This window comes from Neomonachus schauinslandi, chromosome 13 (genome assembly GCF_002201575.2).
Source record: "Neomonachus schauinslandi chromosome 13, ASM220157v2, whole genome shotgun sequence".
Lineage (NCBI taxonomy): Eukaryota > Metazoa > Chordata > Mammalia > Carnivora > Phocidae > Neomonachus > Neomonachus schauinslandi.
The window spans coordinates 19,040,660-19,056,650 of NC_058415.1; the positions used below are offsets into that span (position 1 = coordinate 19,040,660).

General features: G+C 37.4%; 1 protein-coding gene across 2 annotated transcripts in view; it reads left to right on the forward strand.

The window, feature by feature from the left end:
- VPS13A (vacuolar protein sorting 13 homolog A) overlaps positions 1-6,659 on the forward strand; it is a 269,920-nt gene extending 263,261 nt beyond the window's left edge. For both annotated transcript variants that reach the window (XM_021689382.1, XM_044920643.1), the window contains 4 exons: positions 175-260; positions 2,936-3,059; positions 5,369-5,443; positions 6,469-6,659. In XM_021689382.1, coding sequence (XP_021545057.1) covers positions 175-260; positions 2,936-3,059; positions 5,369-5,443; positions 6,469-6,519 — 336 coding nt within the window. In that variant the 3' untranslated portion in view covers positions 6,520-6,659. The remainder of the gene's footprint in view (positions 1-174; positions 261-2,935; positions 3,060-5,368; positions 5,444-6,468) is intronic.
- Positions 6,660-15,991: the final 9,332 nt, after the last annotated feature.

The window sequence follows — 15,991 nt, forward strand, 5'->3', positions numbered from 1 at the left end:
TTAAAAAGGAAGCAGCAATAATCTTGTGAATATTCAATTTTATGATGATATATTTACTGTATAAGTATGTTAATAACTTGCCCCCACTGAGAAATGGCTTCTAGAGGATCGCAGTGCATTACTTGCATTAGAATAGAAATAATAATGAAATTCTCTCTCTCTCACCTTTTTTAGGTCATGGAAAATGGGAGATTTGCAAAATACAAGTATTTTACCCATGTCATGATCAATAAAACAGATATGTTAATGATAACTAAAAGGTAACTTTCTTTCTCGAATGTAATTTAATGAGAGGTTAACTGAGAAGCCACTCATGAAGAGAAGCAGTTGACATTCATCATTTGTTGCAGATAGTCACACTGATTCCTGCTAACTCTGGTCCTTTTGCTCTACAAGCTTTGTACCAAAAACCTTACATAAACTCATATTTAGCTTTGTGCGTGCATACAGATAAATGCATTGAGCCATGCACAAATATAAATAACTTAGTATTTTTTCAACCAATATGAATAATACAGAAATTCCCATAAAACTATCCTCACACTACCATTTCTTCCCCTTCTGAAAAAGTACACAATTTCAGATTACCCCAGAAATAATCTGGTGATACCTATTCATTAGCATGCAGGAAATTCACTCATGTAAGTACATACACCATTGTAGACAGATCAGTTCTTAGATGGGTACTCCCAGCTACAGCCAAATCCTCAAGTAGACTATAGACAGAAGTACATGTAAAAATACACAGCCTCAGAGGGGCTAGTTTTTGCAGGAGTCCTTGTTAAGCTGAGAAAAAGAATGAGCTGGTGCAGTATTAAAATGGGGATTTCTGGATGGATGGCACAGAGTGAAAAATTTGCCTGAAGGACAGAGGTTGTGGCTGAATAGAAAGGAGTGGTAAATAAGCCTATGTGGTTTTGTTCACTATCGAAAAGGTGAAGTTATAGTAACATCTTGTTAGTTCAAGCTCACTGTTGAACTTAGCAGTCATTTCTAATGTTTTTCATCCTAATCATTTCTGAGTCTAAAATTTACAACACTATGTAATTTTTTTATTTAAAAAGTAACACAGAATAGAAAATTCGCACAGTATTAGAAGATACACATGTAAAGTTAGTCTTCATTCCATCCCAGATACCAGTCCCTCTTTTCCCTGCCCCAGAGGCAACCACTTTTACTTGTTTCCTTCTTGAAATATTCTGTAAGTATACAAGCATCATGCATGTATATCTTAACGTAAATGGAAATCTGTTACATGTATCATTCTGTACTTTGCTTTAATTTTTTGCTTTAGATCTATGTCGATATCAGCATATGGATATCTTTCTTAATTTGTAAAGAACTGCTTAGCGTTCATTTAGAAGTATGTACTATATTTTACATTTAAGTTGTTAATAAGCTTTTATAAGTGGGGCAGTCCTTCAGCAGCCCTTTCTGTTCATAGCGATTTTCAGTCATGTTTTTATTAACCCTCTCTCCCATTGACTACGTGAAGTGTGACTCATCAGAGTTAAACAAGAGTCAGTTGCAAAATTTAATAGTTTACAATTCAGTTTGCAACATTTAAAAACTGACCTCAACACAGTAGACCTCTTTAAAGGAAGTCCTATAAACCTTGATAAAGTAAGGGAAGTGACTTGTAGTTGACTGAAAGGTGGTATTCATACTTAGCATTTCCTTTCTTTCCAAGTTTCAGATTTGAGGATTAAAGGGTCTTTGAGTGGGGGAACGGGGAGAGTACCAGGTGCCTGCTACAAAATTAGCCTATCTTAGATTTTTTACGTGGTCGAAGATGTGCGGGAGCACCAGTAGGTTTGTTCGAACAGTCCCTGTAATCCAGGATTGGTGAAAGAGGGGATCAGAGACAGAAGATTGAAGAGAGGGGCACCTGGGTGGCTCAGTCGTTAAGTGTCTGCCTTCAGCTCAGGTCATGATCCCGGGGTCCTGGGATCAAGCCCCGCATCGGGCTCCTTGCTCGGCGGGAAGCCTTCTCCCTCTCCCTCTCCCACTCTCCTCTGCTTGTGTTCCTGCTCTTGCTCTCTCCCTCTCTATCAAATAAATAAATAAAATCTTTAAAAAAAAAAAAAAAAAAAAAGATTGAAGTGAGAGATGTAAGTCCTGATTAGCTTGTTCCAGCCAGGAGCCAGCTCTTTAACGCAATCCCTAACTTAAAGTATGTATTACTTAAAAAAAAAAAAAAAAAAATCTGGTTGCACCTAGAATTGATGCTTCAACCAGAAAGAAGAACTGGGAAAGTAAAGGCCTTTGAAGGAAGGATTAAGTAGAAGTATAATAGAATGCATTTTTCATTTGATTTTTTTTCTTCTCAAGATGGGAAAGCATGAATTAATTTTAAAAAGCCTTTTTTAAGGTAGGTTGGTAAGCCTATTGCATGGAGCCTTGGTAATAAAAACATTCTAAAGCCTTAATTACATGAAAGTTCTCCAAGATATTAGCTAATAATAGGTTCTGTCAATTTTTTTCTATTGTGTATAAAGTGCCTTAAATATTCTAGAAGTACATTCATTTTTTCTAATGTAAGTACGTTGTGCTATAAATTTCCCACTAAGCATTGCTTTAGTTACATCCCACAGATTTTGCTATTTTGTGTTACATTTTCATTCTCATTCACTTCAAGATATTTTCTAATTTCTTCTGAGATTGTTTGACCCATGGATTATATAATAGTATGCTAATTTCCTAGCATTTAGAAATACTCTTCTGTTCCTAGTTTCTCGTTTAATTTCATTATGATCAGAGGATATACTTCGTGTGATTTCAGTTCTTCTATATTCCTTAAGGTTTTTTATGACTCAGAATATAGTCTCTTTTGGTTAATGTTTTATGTGCACTTGCAGTGAATGTATATCTTGCTATTATATTATTGGACATATGTGCTTTTACTTCTACAGTGGATTCTTTTTTTTTTCCCCAGTGGTGTATTGTTTGTAACAAAAGGAACATTTGGACAGCTTACATGTGAGTGGCAGTACAGTTTTGATGAGTTTACCAAAGAGCCATTCATTGTTCACGGGAGGAGATTACGCATTGAAGCAAAGGTATGTTGAATAGATTTTTTTGAAAACTTGGAACTGAAAATAACGCATTGAAATGGTGCTCTTTATAATTTTCCCATCTCTTTCATAGACATTGCTTTATCTTACTGTGGTTTTCCTTTACACCTCCTGTCTTATTCAGGCTTGAAGAAAAGCAAGTTAGGCCAAGAAAAAATACGCGACTTTATGTGCTATTGCATTGACAACAATGTTCCTGGGTCTTCACTTTCTAGAACCCCCAATTTCTCACTGCTGTCCACGACACAAAAATGAGAAAATCATTTGTATACCTCAGAATCCCTAGCAGTTCCATACAAAATGCTTTTCCCTGAAAATCTTAAGAAACGACACTTGAAAAGTTACCTCTCTAAGACAGTTACTGGAACTTCTTTTTCTTTTTATAGATACTAACTTCCCAATTCCATTATAATATTGAAGGCAGAGACCATTTCTCACTCTGCATTGATTACTAGCATGGTGCCTGGTACTTGGATGTAGATATGAATTGCTAGTCATTTGGCAAATCAACAGATTCTCAGTATCTATTGTAAGTTTTAAAGATTGCACGAGGTATTGTAAGCGATATAAAGAAATATAAGGTATTTGGCCTCAAGGTATTTGACCAGATACCTTTGTGTAGGGGCACTTTGGCACTGGCTGTATTAGTAGGAAATATTGTAAATGATACAACCCAAGTTAAGTCTTGTTCTTCTTTATTTTTTGATTTTGATTTTGAGGGCTTTAATTGGCTCCTGTAACTGAAAGTCTTAAGTCTATATCCGCTAGTTTAGATATGCTCCAATGGTGTCGTTAGCAGTTACTCTCTCTCCCTTCCTCTCCTCCTTCATTCTCTCCTTCTTCGCCACCCCCACTTCTAGGTTCTACTTTCTTCAGTGTTGGCTTCATTGTCAAGCCAGCCAGCAGAAGTTCCAGGTTTATATCCTACTAGCTCAGCAACATGAAAGCTTCTCACTGGGTCTCACTGGGCCACCTTTGGTCACATGCCCATTCCTGAGCCAGTCACTTTGGTCAGAGAGCTGGTATGAGCCATATGGCCAGGTGAGGGTCAGGGGATCGCCATGGGGCTTCCAAGAAGGGTGGGTCAGCTCTAGCTGAAGTATTTGGAGTGAGAGAGGGTGAGAAATAGTTACCCAAAGGAGATTGAAAAAGTTGTTGCTGCAGCAAGAGGCACTAGACACAGGCAGGCAGAAACAGATGTTTTGTGGGTTAGCCTGTAGAACAGAACTGCCCCAAGGTCTTGCGTTTAACCATTAAAGATCATGTCTCTAGTCTTAACACTCACTGCAAACACACAGGCAGCTGCTGAGTAGACTGGCTATTTGTTCTTGAGGATCTTAGACCATCTTAACACATTGAGAATTTCTCTGATTCACTCAGAAAATGAAAGGCCCTGTGGCCTTATGCAAAATAATGGATAGGGGCTATTACCTTCTGCTCTAGCCTGTGCTGCTTTCCTGGCTTTTTTCATACCTTTTTCTCTCTCCAAAGCTAAACTTCTTATCTTCTTGGTTTCTTTCCCTTCTACCTTTTCTTGAACCTTTTATCAGCAAATACCCCCCCCTTTTTTTTTTTAAAGTAAAAGAATCTGATATCTTCTAGAGTCTGTATTTACATGGTTGTTTGAATTACCTAGAGACCCTCGCATTGCTTCCTCTATAGCTCTGCCCATGGTTAATAGAGGTAAACATCACCCTACTCCTCATTAGTCCTGTTATTTCTGTTTGTCGCTCTCATGCTTACTATCCACCTTTAGCTCTCCCCACAAACACTGAACAGACTACCAGAGGAGTGTAAAAAGTGGGGGACAATCAAAAAAAGTAGAGGGTGTTAAGCTTAAGCTACATTCTTATTACATGACTGATTTAAAAGGTCAGAAGTTACATACATACACACACCCCTATCCAACACACGTGTCTATTAATTTATTTTTTAACTGAACTCATCTTAATTTCATGGCCAGATACCAAGAACCATCTGCGAAACTATTTGGAGGGGAAAACACTGCTCTGATTTACCTCCTCATCCTTTGCATAAACCCTGTATGGCTTTGGCAAGTGAAATCTCAAAGCTTTTTAACTTAAGCTTAATGATAATGGATATGTTAGAATTTAGTCTTTTTTTTTTTTTTCCATTTGTGTTTGATTCTTCTTGGTTCTTCATTTTTGCCTTTTTTAAAGTATATAATTTGTGTAAGGTGGATACTTTAAGCACAGAATTATAAAACTGTGGCATTTTTTAAATCCTATGTCTACAACTGGATTTTCATTTTAATGAAGTTACTCTGTTTATAGGAACGGGTGAAGTCTGTGTTTCATGCCAAAGAGTTTGGAAAAATAATTAACTTCAAGACCCCAGAGGATGCTAGGGTAAATATAATGAATCTCTTTTACTTAAACAGCAGCTTCTCATTTCAAAGCCATGTAATAAGTTGGACTATTTTCTAAGGCAGATAAGTTTTGCTTTTAATTTTGTTTTTGTGTTTTTACAGTTTTAGTATATGCAACTAGATAACGTTTCCTCAAAACTGTTTTTCATTACCACCTTTCTCAGTTTCTCTGTAATACGTTTTTCATTTAATCTCTGTCACCATGTTATTTTATCCCAGAAGGCTTGTTTTTAATCTTCCTGCTGTGCCAGAAACATCCAGAGAAGACTACTGGGCTCAGTTCTCATTTTCTGTTTATCTTAGAGACAGTCCCACTAAGTTCTTCGTACATTAATAGAAGCGCATATTCCTCTGTTGAAGCTTCTCATAATGGGATAACCCTAATATCGCCTCCAGGGCTTTCATACGTCACACAGGCCCTGTGATAATAGACATTGTTGGTAGGGAGTTTTGCATTATATTTGCATTTTATTTTGCAATTTCAAAGCCTTTCAAAATAGAAAAGATCTATATCATGAGAATACCTAAAATACTCACGAAGGTTGCTATGCTGCTAGCCACTGTAGAATTACATGTAATTATTCCTGCTTCCATCAGTAGAATCCTATATATGGAATCATGAAGGTTTGTGATACAGAATTGACATCTGTCAGAAGAAAGTTTGCACAGATGGTTTTCAGCTATGCCACGGTTATTCAGCCAGCTGCCAAATTACCCTTCTCTCTCAAGATGGTTTATTTTACTTATTCTGAAGATGAACATTCAAGTCCAAAGACCTTAGAAAAACATTCTTATTGTTAAATCAAACCTGGTACCATTGTCTCTGAAATTCTGGGCTATTTAACTGAGGTGAATGATGTCTTATGCAGGGTGAATTTAATTATTGGCCATGAGTATACACCTAACCAAACTAGAAAGCCAACTTCTAAATTTACATTCATTACATTTTGGGTTTCATTGCAAGTTCTTGAAATAAGCAAATGTTGGTTTATTTCTCCACAACAGTGGATCCTCACAAAACTAGAAGAAGCAAGAGAACCTTCCCCGAGATTCTGATGGAGAATACTGCCTGAAGAGACACAGCAATAAATCATTAGAGTTTCAACCTTGTACCTTCCAAAACCAGTTTGGGAAGTATAGTACAAAAGTAATTTCAAGTACTAAAGAAAAAAAAAAAAAAACCAAAAAATTGGTTGCAATCAGGTAAAACAATTATGTGATTAAAATATTTCAACTCATTGGGGATCCATTTGGTTTTCTAACTTGAATCATGCATCTGGTTAAAATTCTAATTACTTTATAAAGGAAACATTTCTTTTATGAATCTTAAATATTTGCTCCAAGTGGTACTCTGCAATATGGAGAAATTACCCATATTGTGCACCCCTCCTGGAGCTAAGTTTAATGTTTCTCATTTGTATTTTAAACTTCTATCATGCTTACTTCAGACTCCCTGAATCAGTGACAGGTAATTGATCAAATCAAACATAACCTCAGTAGTATCAAGAGAACCTTAGTGGTGGTTTCTTTAGAAACGTGAAGTTCTTTTTACAGATAAATATTTTGGTATTATTTTCCTTATTTTTTTATAAAGGATAGGTTTGAATTATACTTCCATAGCATGACTATGAAAACCAACCTTTTTTAATATAATATAATACAATACAGATTGAATAATACCCCTTCAAGCCTCATCTTATCTTAAGAAAGGCTGGAAGAAATGAGTGTTATACCCAAAAAGGAAAAGCCCCTTTCAGAACTTTGAAGCCTTAGAAATACTTCCTCAAGCCAACTTCATGGGATCTACTTGGTTTACCCAGGTCACGTTTTTAACAGATTGCTGACTTTAATGGAAAATCCCTGAAGCCTTAACAATACCAACTTTCCATTCACTGATAATATGAAATAAACGTCATTCCCACCATCTTAGATACAAGTTAAGCTTCAGAACAGACAGCCCTTCTTGTAAGTAAATGTCTGTACCCTAAAGTGTCTGTTGGCAGAAGATTGGGAATTGCTGCTGTGTTTTCTCTACAGTTATTCAAATGACAGTCACTTTTAAAAGCTCATCAGGACAAAAATCATGGGCTGCGCATTAGTAAAAAATAAGGTCATGGGTTTTTTTTTTCTTGGTTTTTGTCCAAGATCCTTGTACTTTAATATTAATGGACTTTTTCAAGTGAAAGGGGATGAATATACGATTGTGAACCATGAAGAAAATAATGCAGTGTCTTACTTAGTTATTGAATAATACAGAGTATTTGATGCATGTCGTATGTGCCATGAAATTATTATAAACTGTTTCTGGGATTGGAGACTCTGTATAGTCAGTCATTGTGAAATTCTTCTCAGGGTCCTCAAACCCTTGCTTTGTTGTAAAAGCTAAAATAAACAGCATGCCAGACTGTAATTGTATTTCTTCCTGACTGAATCCTACTACTGATTTTCCTTTGATTATAAAAACACATTGTTTATTATCAGTAGTTTCCCCCATAATGTTTTTTTCTTTGCTGAACATAAATTGAATCAAAAGATGACAAATTTCATACCCCATGGTAGTGCGTGCTCCCATGATGACTTTTGTTCAGAGCAACATCGACATTTTCTCTATTGCTCAGCTCCTCCAATTTTACACACATTAGAATTAAAACTAAGAGTAGTGGCCAGAAAACTTTCATCAGATTGTCCCCATTTGAAATGTTGCTTTACTGGAGTTCCATCCAGTGCCATTAACCAAGTACCTCTTTACCTACTACAGTTTCATGATTTCATTCTCCAAAAAAATATAGACCCCTAACTTCTTGGGTGTTCCATGGTAAAGGGGAAAAGCCTAAAAGAGTAAGCAAAGATTTTTCAAGTATCCTCTGGAGAGCAACAGGGAGCAGGTGTAGTAACTGGTACCTATGCAAAGCCAGCCTGCCTGTTGGTTCCTGTTGTTCACTTACCAGTGAGGACCTAGAAATATCTTTTCTTATTTTTGAGTAGTGGTCTGCCCATCAACACCTCTGTCACTTTCTTTGTTTCTATAGTTGGAAGACCTACAAGTCCAAGAGCAGTCGTTTATCAATTGTCTTAGAAGATTGTCTTATCTAAATAAGGAACATCAGTAGATAACTAGATAATGAGTCTTTTTAGCATAACATTTTATAATTATGTGTTTGATTCTATATTCTTTTTTCTTGAACATTACAGAGTCCATAATCTTACTGTGTTTGAAAATAATGTTTCCTGAATTCTGTTTAACATTTAATGGCTGAGAGCTTTAAGCTTCTCACGGTTGGTTGGTAGCTGTTATGGAATGAGATCCCGGGTATTGTGTCCCTTCCCTGTGTTGTTAGCTGTAGCCCCAGCCCCTTATTTCTAGCCCAGCATCTATTCTGGCCCGTGATGATTGCGTAAAGCCCAGCACAGAGTATCTGTTCCCTGCCAACTCTCCTCCGAAAAACTGTGATCATTAGAAATAGCAACTTTGATTTCTGGTACAATGAGAAGCCTGTGATTTCTTCACATTTACAAAACACTGTCTGAACCCAAGAGCGTGTGCACTTCTCCATTGCCTTCCCTCTTACTGTGTATGTATTGGCTGCTTTTTCCCTAGTGTTAGCAAAAGCTTGGGATTTTCCCCAGGTTCAGTTTAATACAGACAACTTATTTTCTGGTCCCTAAATAATCATTAGCTGCTGTAGGCAGTCCTTCCCTGATCCACCCTCCTCCACAATCCTAACCCATGACAAAACTATCCTGTGGCCTCCAAATAAATAAGAATTTCTTCTTATATTATTACCATCATAATTATCTTGTTTTTTTTATGATGGTAATAACAGTAAATTTTCCCAGTGAATATATGTGCATCTAGCTTATCTCTTAGAAATATCATAGTATTTTATTCCTGTCTGATAAAAAAAAAAAAATAGTGCTGTATTTTCTGAATTTTCAGTCATCACTTGCCAGTGTTAAGTGATCCTTCAGGCCAGGCCAAGTCCCCTGTATTAAAAAGGTTGGGACAGGAGATGCTAGGCTAGTTTGCCCATAGGAGTTGAAACTGGGTGCCAAATACACTGCAGATAGAAGTAGTCGTTTGGAACTGGATGTTTTCCTGTTCCTGCCAACACAATTGAGAGAAATTTGTTTGGGTTCCAAAGCCATTGCTTTTTACCTTTTCTCAAGATAATCAAAATCCTCAAGGACAGTGTTTTTTAAACTGTAGGTCTTAACCCATTACTGGGGCCATAAAACCAATTTCACAGCTCAAGGCCAGCATATTTTAAAAGTGGAATAGAAATGAAAATAAGAGAACATTGCATGTAACAAGGTTAAATACTGTTTCCTGAGATGTTTACTAAATAGTTTATATACTGTGTGTACTGAGTCGTAATACAAAACGTTATTTCCTATTGTGAATTGCAGTTAAAAAACAAAACAAAACAAAAACAAAAAACCTTGAGAACCACTGCTGTGGGAGGCACGGGCCAAACACTGATTGTTGGAACAATCTGGATTGTGTGGAGCGTGACCTTAGATAAGGAGGAGCAGATTCACAACTCAGGGATATCTTCAGATTGTGAGCATCATCTTTTTCTTTTGAGTGAGAAGATAGGATGGCTGTTGTTTTGCTTTTTATAAGATGTTTTCCTTTCCTGATGTGTATCAGATGCCCTCAGGTACCAGAAAAAGCATAGAAAAGTTAGATCTGCAAACAGCACCCAAAAAAGTCCACAGGCTTTTAACTAGAGATTCTTAACTAGAGATATTTCAACCTCTCTCCCACTAAGCATTTTACTAGGATTGGAGACAGAAGTTCTCTCCTTTTATGAATTTGCTCTGTCCACCTTCGGTGTGATTCACTGTAAGGTGGTAAAGGCCCTTAAAAATGGGGAGCTTAGATGCAGGTCACACTTTTTTAGGGGTCAAAGAACTCGTTCTCTGGAGGGTGCTATACAAATGTTGGTGCAGTTGATGTGAAATAATTGGATTTCCTCATTTCTGTAGATTTCTGGTAGAAATAACCTGCAGTCCTTATTCAAGGTTCAGGACAAAATTCATTCAATCTGACTTTCTTTGGTGCTATTACCCAGTATCGCCTGTAGCTCCTTCATGTGCCTTAAAAGAAGGCCCTTCACCCAGTGCTTTGAAATATACTTTTGAAATTACACCTGACTGCTAATGCTGACCAATCAAGTTACTATTAAACAGTTACAACTTTTATGGTTCGTTGACTCTCTGGTTTTGGTCATTGGCTAATACAGCTATTAATGCAGACCTTGGCTCATGCTGCTTTTCTTTCTGCCACGATTGGTGTAAAGGAATACTGTTTCAGGGTTATTCTGCAAGCAGGCCAGCACACGGGCTGAGGAGATGTGGGATCCTACTCTATCCACACCTCCTTCACATTTCTTTAATTGAAACCTTCTCTACTTTATTTCCTGTTTTGTAAAATAAGTTGTGCCATGTCATTAAAAAAAAAAAAAAGTTTAAAAGTATGGATTATTTTTTTAAAGCATAATAGCATTTTCCAAAAAAAAAAAAAGTTGATACTTTTGGTTACCCAAAGAGCTATACATAACAAATGTTAAACTTCAAATTTTATAGTTTGATATGTGTGTAAATTTTTTATTAACTTATACAATACAAATGAATATGTATTATAGTTTAATACCCACTATGATGTGATCTATCGATCTGAAAACCCTGTCACTGAACACTCATTAAGTATTGCTCTGATACCTAAATAATGGGTCCTTTTTAGTGAGGTCCTGTAACAAGAAATCCTGTGAGAGTTCCACAATAAAAAGTAACAATCAGAAGTGTACTTAGAACATGTTAGAAAGCCCCGCATCCCTTATTAGGCCATCATACTGTTGGTGTTCCACTGGCTACCCAAAAGTTCTCTAGGGGCTGAAAAGCACTCAAAAATGTAGATTATATTGAAATGTTCTCGATATCAGTAATTTTATACACAAACTATTAGAAATCGGCCCTGGGGCTTGTTTCAAGTTCGGGTAAATTGTTATAGACTTCTTAAAAAATGATGATCTCTGTATGTGAATATGTGTGTGACAAATGAAAATGGATTTTTCAGGGAATGTGCACTTTAAAAATACTTCTTTACTGATTTTTCTATTGACCAAATAGTCTGTGCTTCTTTGGGATGCTAACTATTCTTTGGTAAAAGTATGGTTATTGATGATGTTAATTAATTTTTAAAATATCTATTTCTGCATCGCTGCAGTATTTCCTTCACTTTTGTGTTCCTTATACCCCTTATGTGGGCTCCTGACCCAGTTGCCTGTTACAGTCTATGCCTTTTTTTTTTTTAATGTTGATAACTTATAAACACCAACATTTATATAAAGTGAAGTTCTTCCTCTTGAAGTTGAACTTGGTCTTTTTTTCCTTTTTCCTTTCTCGTGTGGGGGGGAAAAAAGGTGATAGCTGGGCCATTTCAGAGGGTTGCTCAGTTTTCCTGGGTTTCTCCCGTGTTTACAGGGGGTATATATGTTATTAAACTGTTTTTCTCCTGTCAGTCTCTTTTATTACAGGGGTGGAATCCCACCCAAGAACCTAGAAAGGGGAGAGGGAAAATTATTTTTCCTTCCCTACAGTTTGGTGACTCATGATGGGACTTGCTGAAACAGCATACTCCCTCTGGAGCCTGCAGACAGGATCCTGGAAAACTGGCAGAAGCTGGCAAAGGGTAAGAAGTCTTACCAACATAAGCTCTCTTAGCTCGCTCTCTGTGCCTACGTGAGAGAGGAAGGGAAAATTTCACCTTCTTCATCCTTTACAAATTTACATTAGCAGGAGAAAATATTTGTATGAACAGTTCTTTGTATATAGAGACTCTGGTACAAAGATTTTTGTTACGAGTACCCTTGTTTTCTGTTGATCCCTTTCCTTCCAGAGATGGTCATTGTTTTGTTATCATCTCTTTTGTGTCATTTGTCATAAAGAGGAGAAGGATAGGCCAGAGGTTTTTCTTTCATTTTTGTGTCTTGAGAGCTTGGTTTTTTGACCAGTGAGAATACTTTCCCTGGTCTCCACTAGAGGGAAAATGCCATACTTGCATTTTCCCTCTAGTGGTAGTAGAATGCAAGCTTAAGTGTGGCAGCCAGCCAAATAGGCCGGGGATCCAAGACATGAAAGGAGAAGCAGTGTTCTCTCGATCCCACTGTGCCAGCTCTCAGGGGGAGTTTATCTCAGGGGTTCCCAGTCCATAAGGGGCCTGTCATCTCAGCCTTCACTGTTTCCGTGCCAGGGAAGTCCCATTCCAGTAGCATGTGTTTGGGGTCACAGAGTAGCAGGTCTGGGACTGGCAGTGTCTCATGGGAAACAAGAGACATCTTTTCACTACATCATTCTTACTGCCTGTGACAAGGGAAGGTCTTTGCTTTCTTATGCTAACCCTAAGAGTGAACTTTCTGGATCGTATTAAGGGCTGCATCTTTTCCAACAAAGGGTTGGATACCTCTTGTCTGTCCAAAAGGGGCACCTCTTTATCCACCAGTAAGCCATAAAAAAAGGCTTACGGGTTTGAGTCCCTGTGGAGATTAATACAAGATTCTACTCATCAATAGCCAGATGATGGATCCTTTGAATTGGAAAGACTTACCGTATTTGAAAAAAAAATTTTAGAGAGTTCTCAATTTAAATGGTTGTCTTACTGGTATCTGTGGAATGATCAAATTGAAGAGGACGTGAAGGAATATAGCATCCAGCCTTAAGGACTCTATTAACAAGATGAAATTACAAAGATTCTACCAGATTTGTAGATCAGTGGCCATTCACAACTCCATTCACTGGGACCTTGATTGTCTGCTCAGGGGTCTTCTTCCCACCCATGTTTATACTGCAGTGATAAGCCAGCCAGCCCCTTGGGCAGACTCCCCTCCCAGAGGAAATGGATGACCAGAATTTCTCCCAGGCCTTCCTGCAAATGATCAGGAAATGGATTGGCTAAGGCTGATGTTCTGATGTTCAGTGACTGATAAAAGCAATAGTAGAGTCTTTTCCCCCTAAAGTGAATTGGTCCAAGGTTGGATTATACACTCAAGAGAGAAGAGCATTCAAAGGTTCTTGTTGAACGCTGTATATACTCTTTACAAAGGCATACTGCATTAAACACTGAAGTTCTTGGACATAGGAATCTTTTGATTTTCATCTTCGTTGGAATGGAAATCTTACCCAATAATGATATAAAGAAGCAAATTGAAGATAATGTAGTTGGATGAGTATGTCAGCCCCATAATATCATTCAGGCTCCCCTACTTCTTTGAGGAATTAGAAATACTATCTTTTGTCTTAAAAATCTTTACAAAACCAGAAATGCATTTCTAGAAGCAATACAAAGTCCATCCATCCTTACCAATCCCAAAGCCTCCCCTCTTCATCTCAAAATGCTTGCAGATACTGTGTAAGATTGGGATATTGGAAATAGAATTGTCCTGCATCTAAGAAAAGGAAAAATTTTAATAGTAATTACTCTAGACTTCTGATAATAGGCAAATATGCCCCAAACCCCTTGGAGACAACTTGGATACTTTCCTTGTGCCTTTGATACACATTTTCTACCTCCATCTCTTTGAAATGAAGACTTCGGGGAGATGATTCTCATGAGAAGGGAAAAAGGAGCTATTTGGAAATTGGGCACAATTTAAAAAAAAATCTTCCACACAAATTTTGGTAAAAAACCCTTAGCCATCTGAGTTAGCCATAAGTGAATGAACTCATTCCATCTGCCAGAAACCCAATTTGGATACAGCTGTTCTTTTACAAACTACTGAGTTGTGTTATTGTACCTGATTCACAGTTAAAAATGTTAGTGATAGGTATAAGGTCTCTGTTTGTATCTGTTTATGTGTGTCTATGTATGTTGTAGATACGCTATTTTTCTACCTCCAGACGGTATTGCCAAAATTTGTAAACCAGCTCTACTTAATTGGCTCAGAAATAACTTCTTACATGAATTAAGCACTTCTAGACTCAGAAATATAGAAACTAACCCAAATGTTTTCCAAGTTCATGTGATCTGGGAAAATACTTAGTAAATATAAACTAATTTAATTTGGTTTAATTGAAATAGGTATGTCTTCAGGGTTGTCAGCTTTGGATGTAATGCAGACGTACAACTTTTATTGTACCTGGTTTATTAGTCAAATGAGTGCATGTTATCTCTGTCACAAAACTTGTCAGCAAGAAAAATAACAGGATGATGGCCTTAATGTCTCATGAAATTTCGATATGATTAAGAACAAGTGAATTAAGTAGATTTAAGTGGGATTAAAGTTTATAAATGAAATTTTCCTAAGTTAAATGACGGGAATTCATTGGAATGTCTCAATTTCCAAATATGACAAAATACTGGAACATTACTGAATGTAGGTTTATCTACTTTTGGCTTAATATGGAGAGACTAAACATCTTGTACCACATTGAAAAATTGTACTGTGAAGCAGCATGTGCTTCTAGAAATTAGGAAATGTATTCATAAATTTGCCAAACTACAGTTGATAATGGCTTAGTTCTAGAAATTAAGGTTTCAGAGGGTTGGGAATACTAGTTAACATACGTAATTCAAACTACTAGAAATAGTAAGGAAAACCTCTTTGTATGCAAACAAAGTAAGATGTGGTTTGGTTTAAGAAAACGTATGAGGTACAAAGATGCATTTTTGTTACAGGAAAGAGAAGTTGTGTCCTGGAGTAGAACGAGTGGTTTCAGAAGAGGAAAGAGGAGAGTAAGGGAAAAATAATTGGATATAGAAAGTTGGAAAGAGAAAACCTTGTATAAATAAGCTAGTTAAAATGGAATGAATTCATAAATGTGTAAAGATAAACTTTACTATCAGTAGTATACGCATGTAAAACTAGAACTTCGTTTTCTTCAATCTGCTGAAGGTTTAACTGAACCAACTTGAGTTTGCTCCTTGGTCAGTCACAGAGAAACACTACCGCAGGTTGGGTTGTCGCACAGAGTAAAAATTATTTGCAGCAAGAAAGGAGTTCACGGGGAATAACCTCCAAAACTGTGACTCCCTGAGCAAGGGTGGATGAGCTCCTTTTATTTAGGGTTAGGATGAATATTTTAAAAAGGGGATCTCTTGGGGGCACCTGAGTAGCTCAGTCAGTTAAGTATCAGACTCTTGATCGGCTCAGGTCATGATCTCAGGGTCGTGAGATTGAGCCCCACATCAGGCTCTGTGCTGGGCATGGAGCCTGCCTCAGATACTCTCTCTCCTCTCCCCCTTCCCCAGCTCGTGGACACGTGCTCACTTGCTCTCGCTCTCGCTCTCAAAAAAAAAAAAAAAAATTCTCTAAAAGGGATCTCTTGCCATCATATGTGGAGGCAGGCATGAGATCCTGCCTGCACCTTAAGGAGAGATGCCTATGCTACGTTGTATGTTATGTAAATGAGGCTTGTGCTCCTTGTTAGGCGGAGATTTTAGTATTACAATGAGGTAAAGGTAGTTGTTGGTCACTCTAGAGGTCACTGCATTGTCCATCCGTGCAGGTGCAAGCCAGGGGTTAAGCCC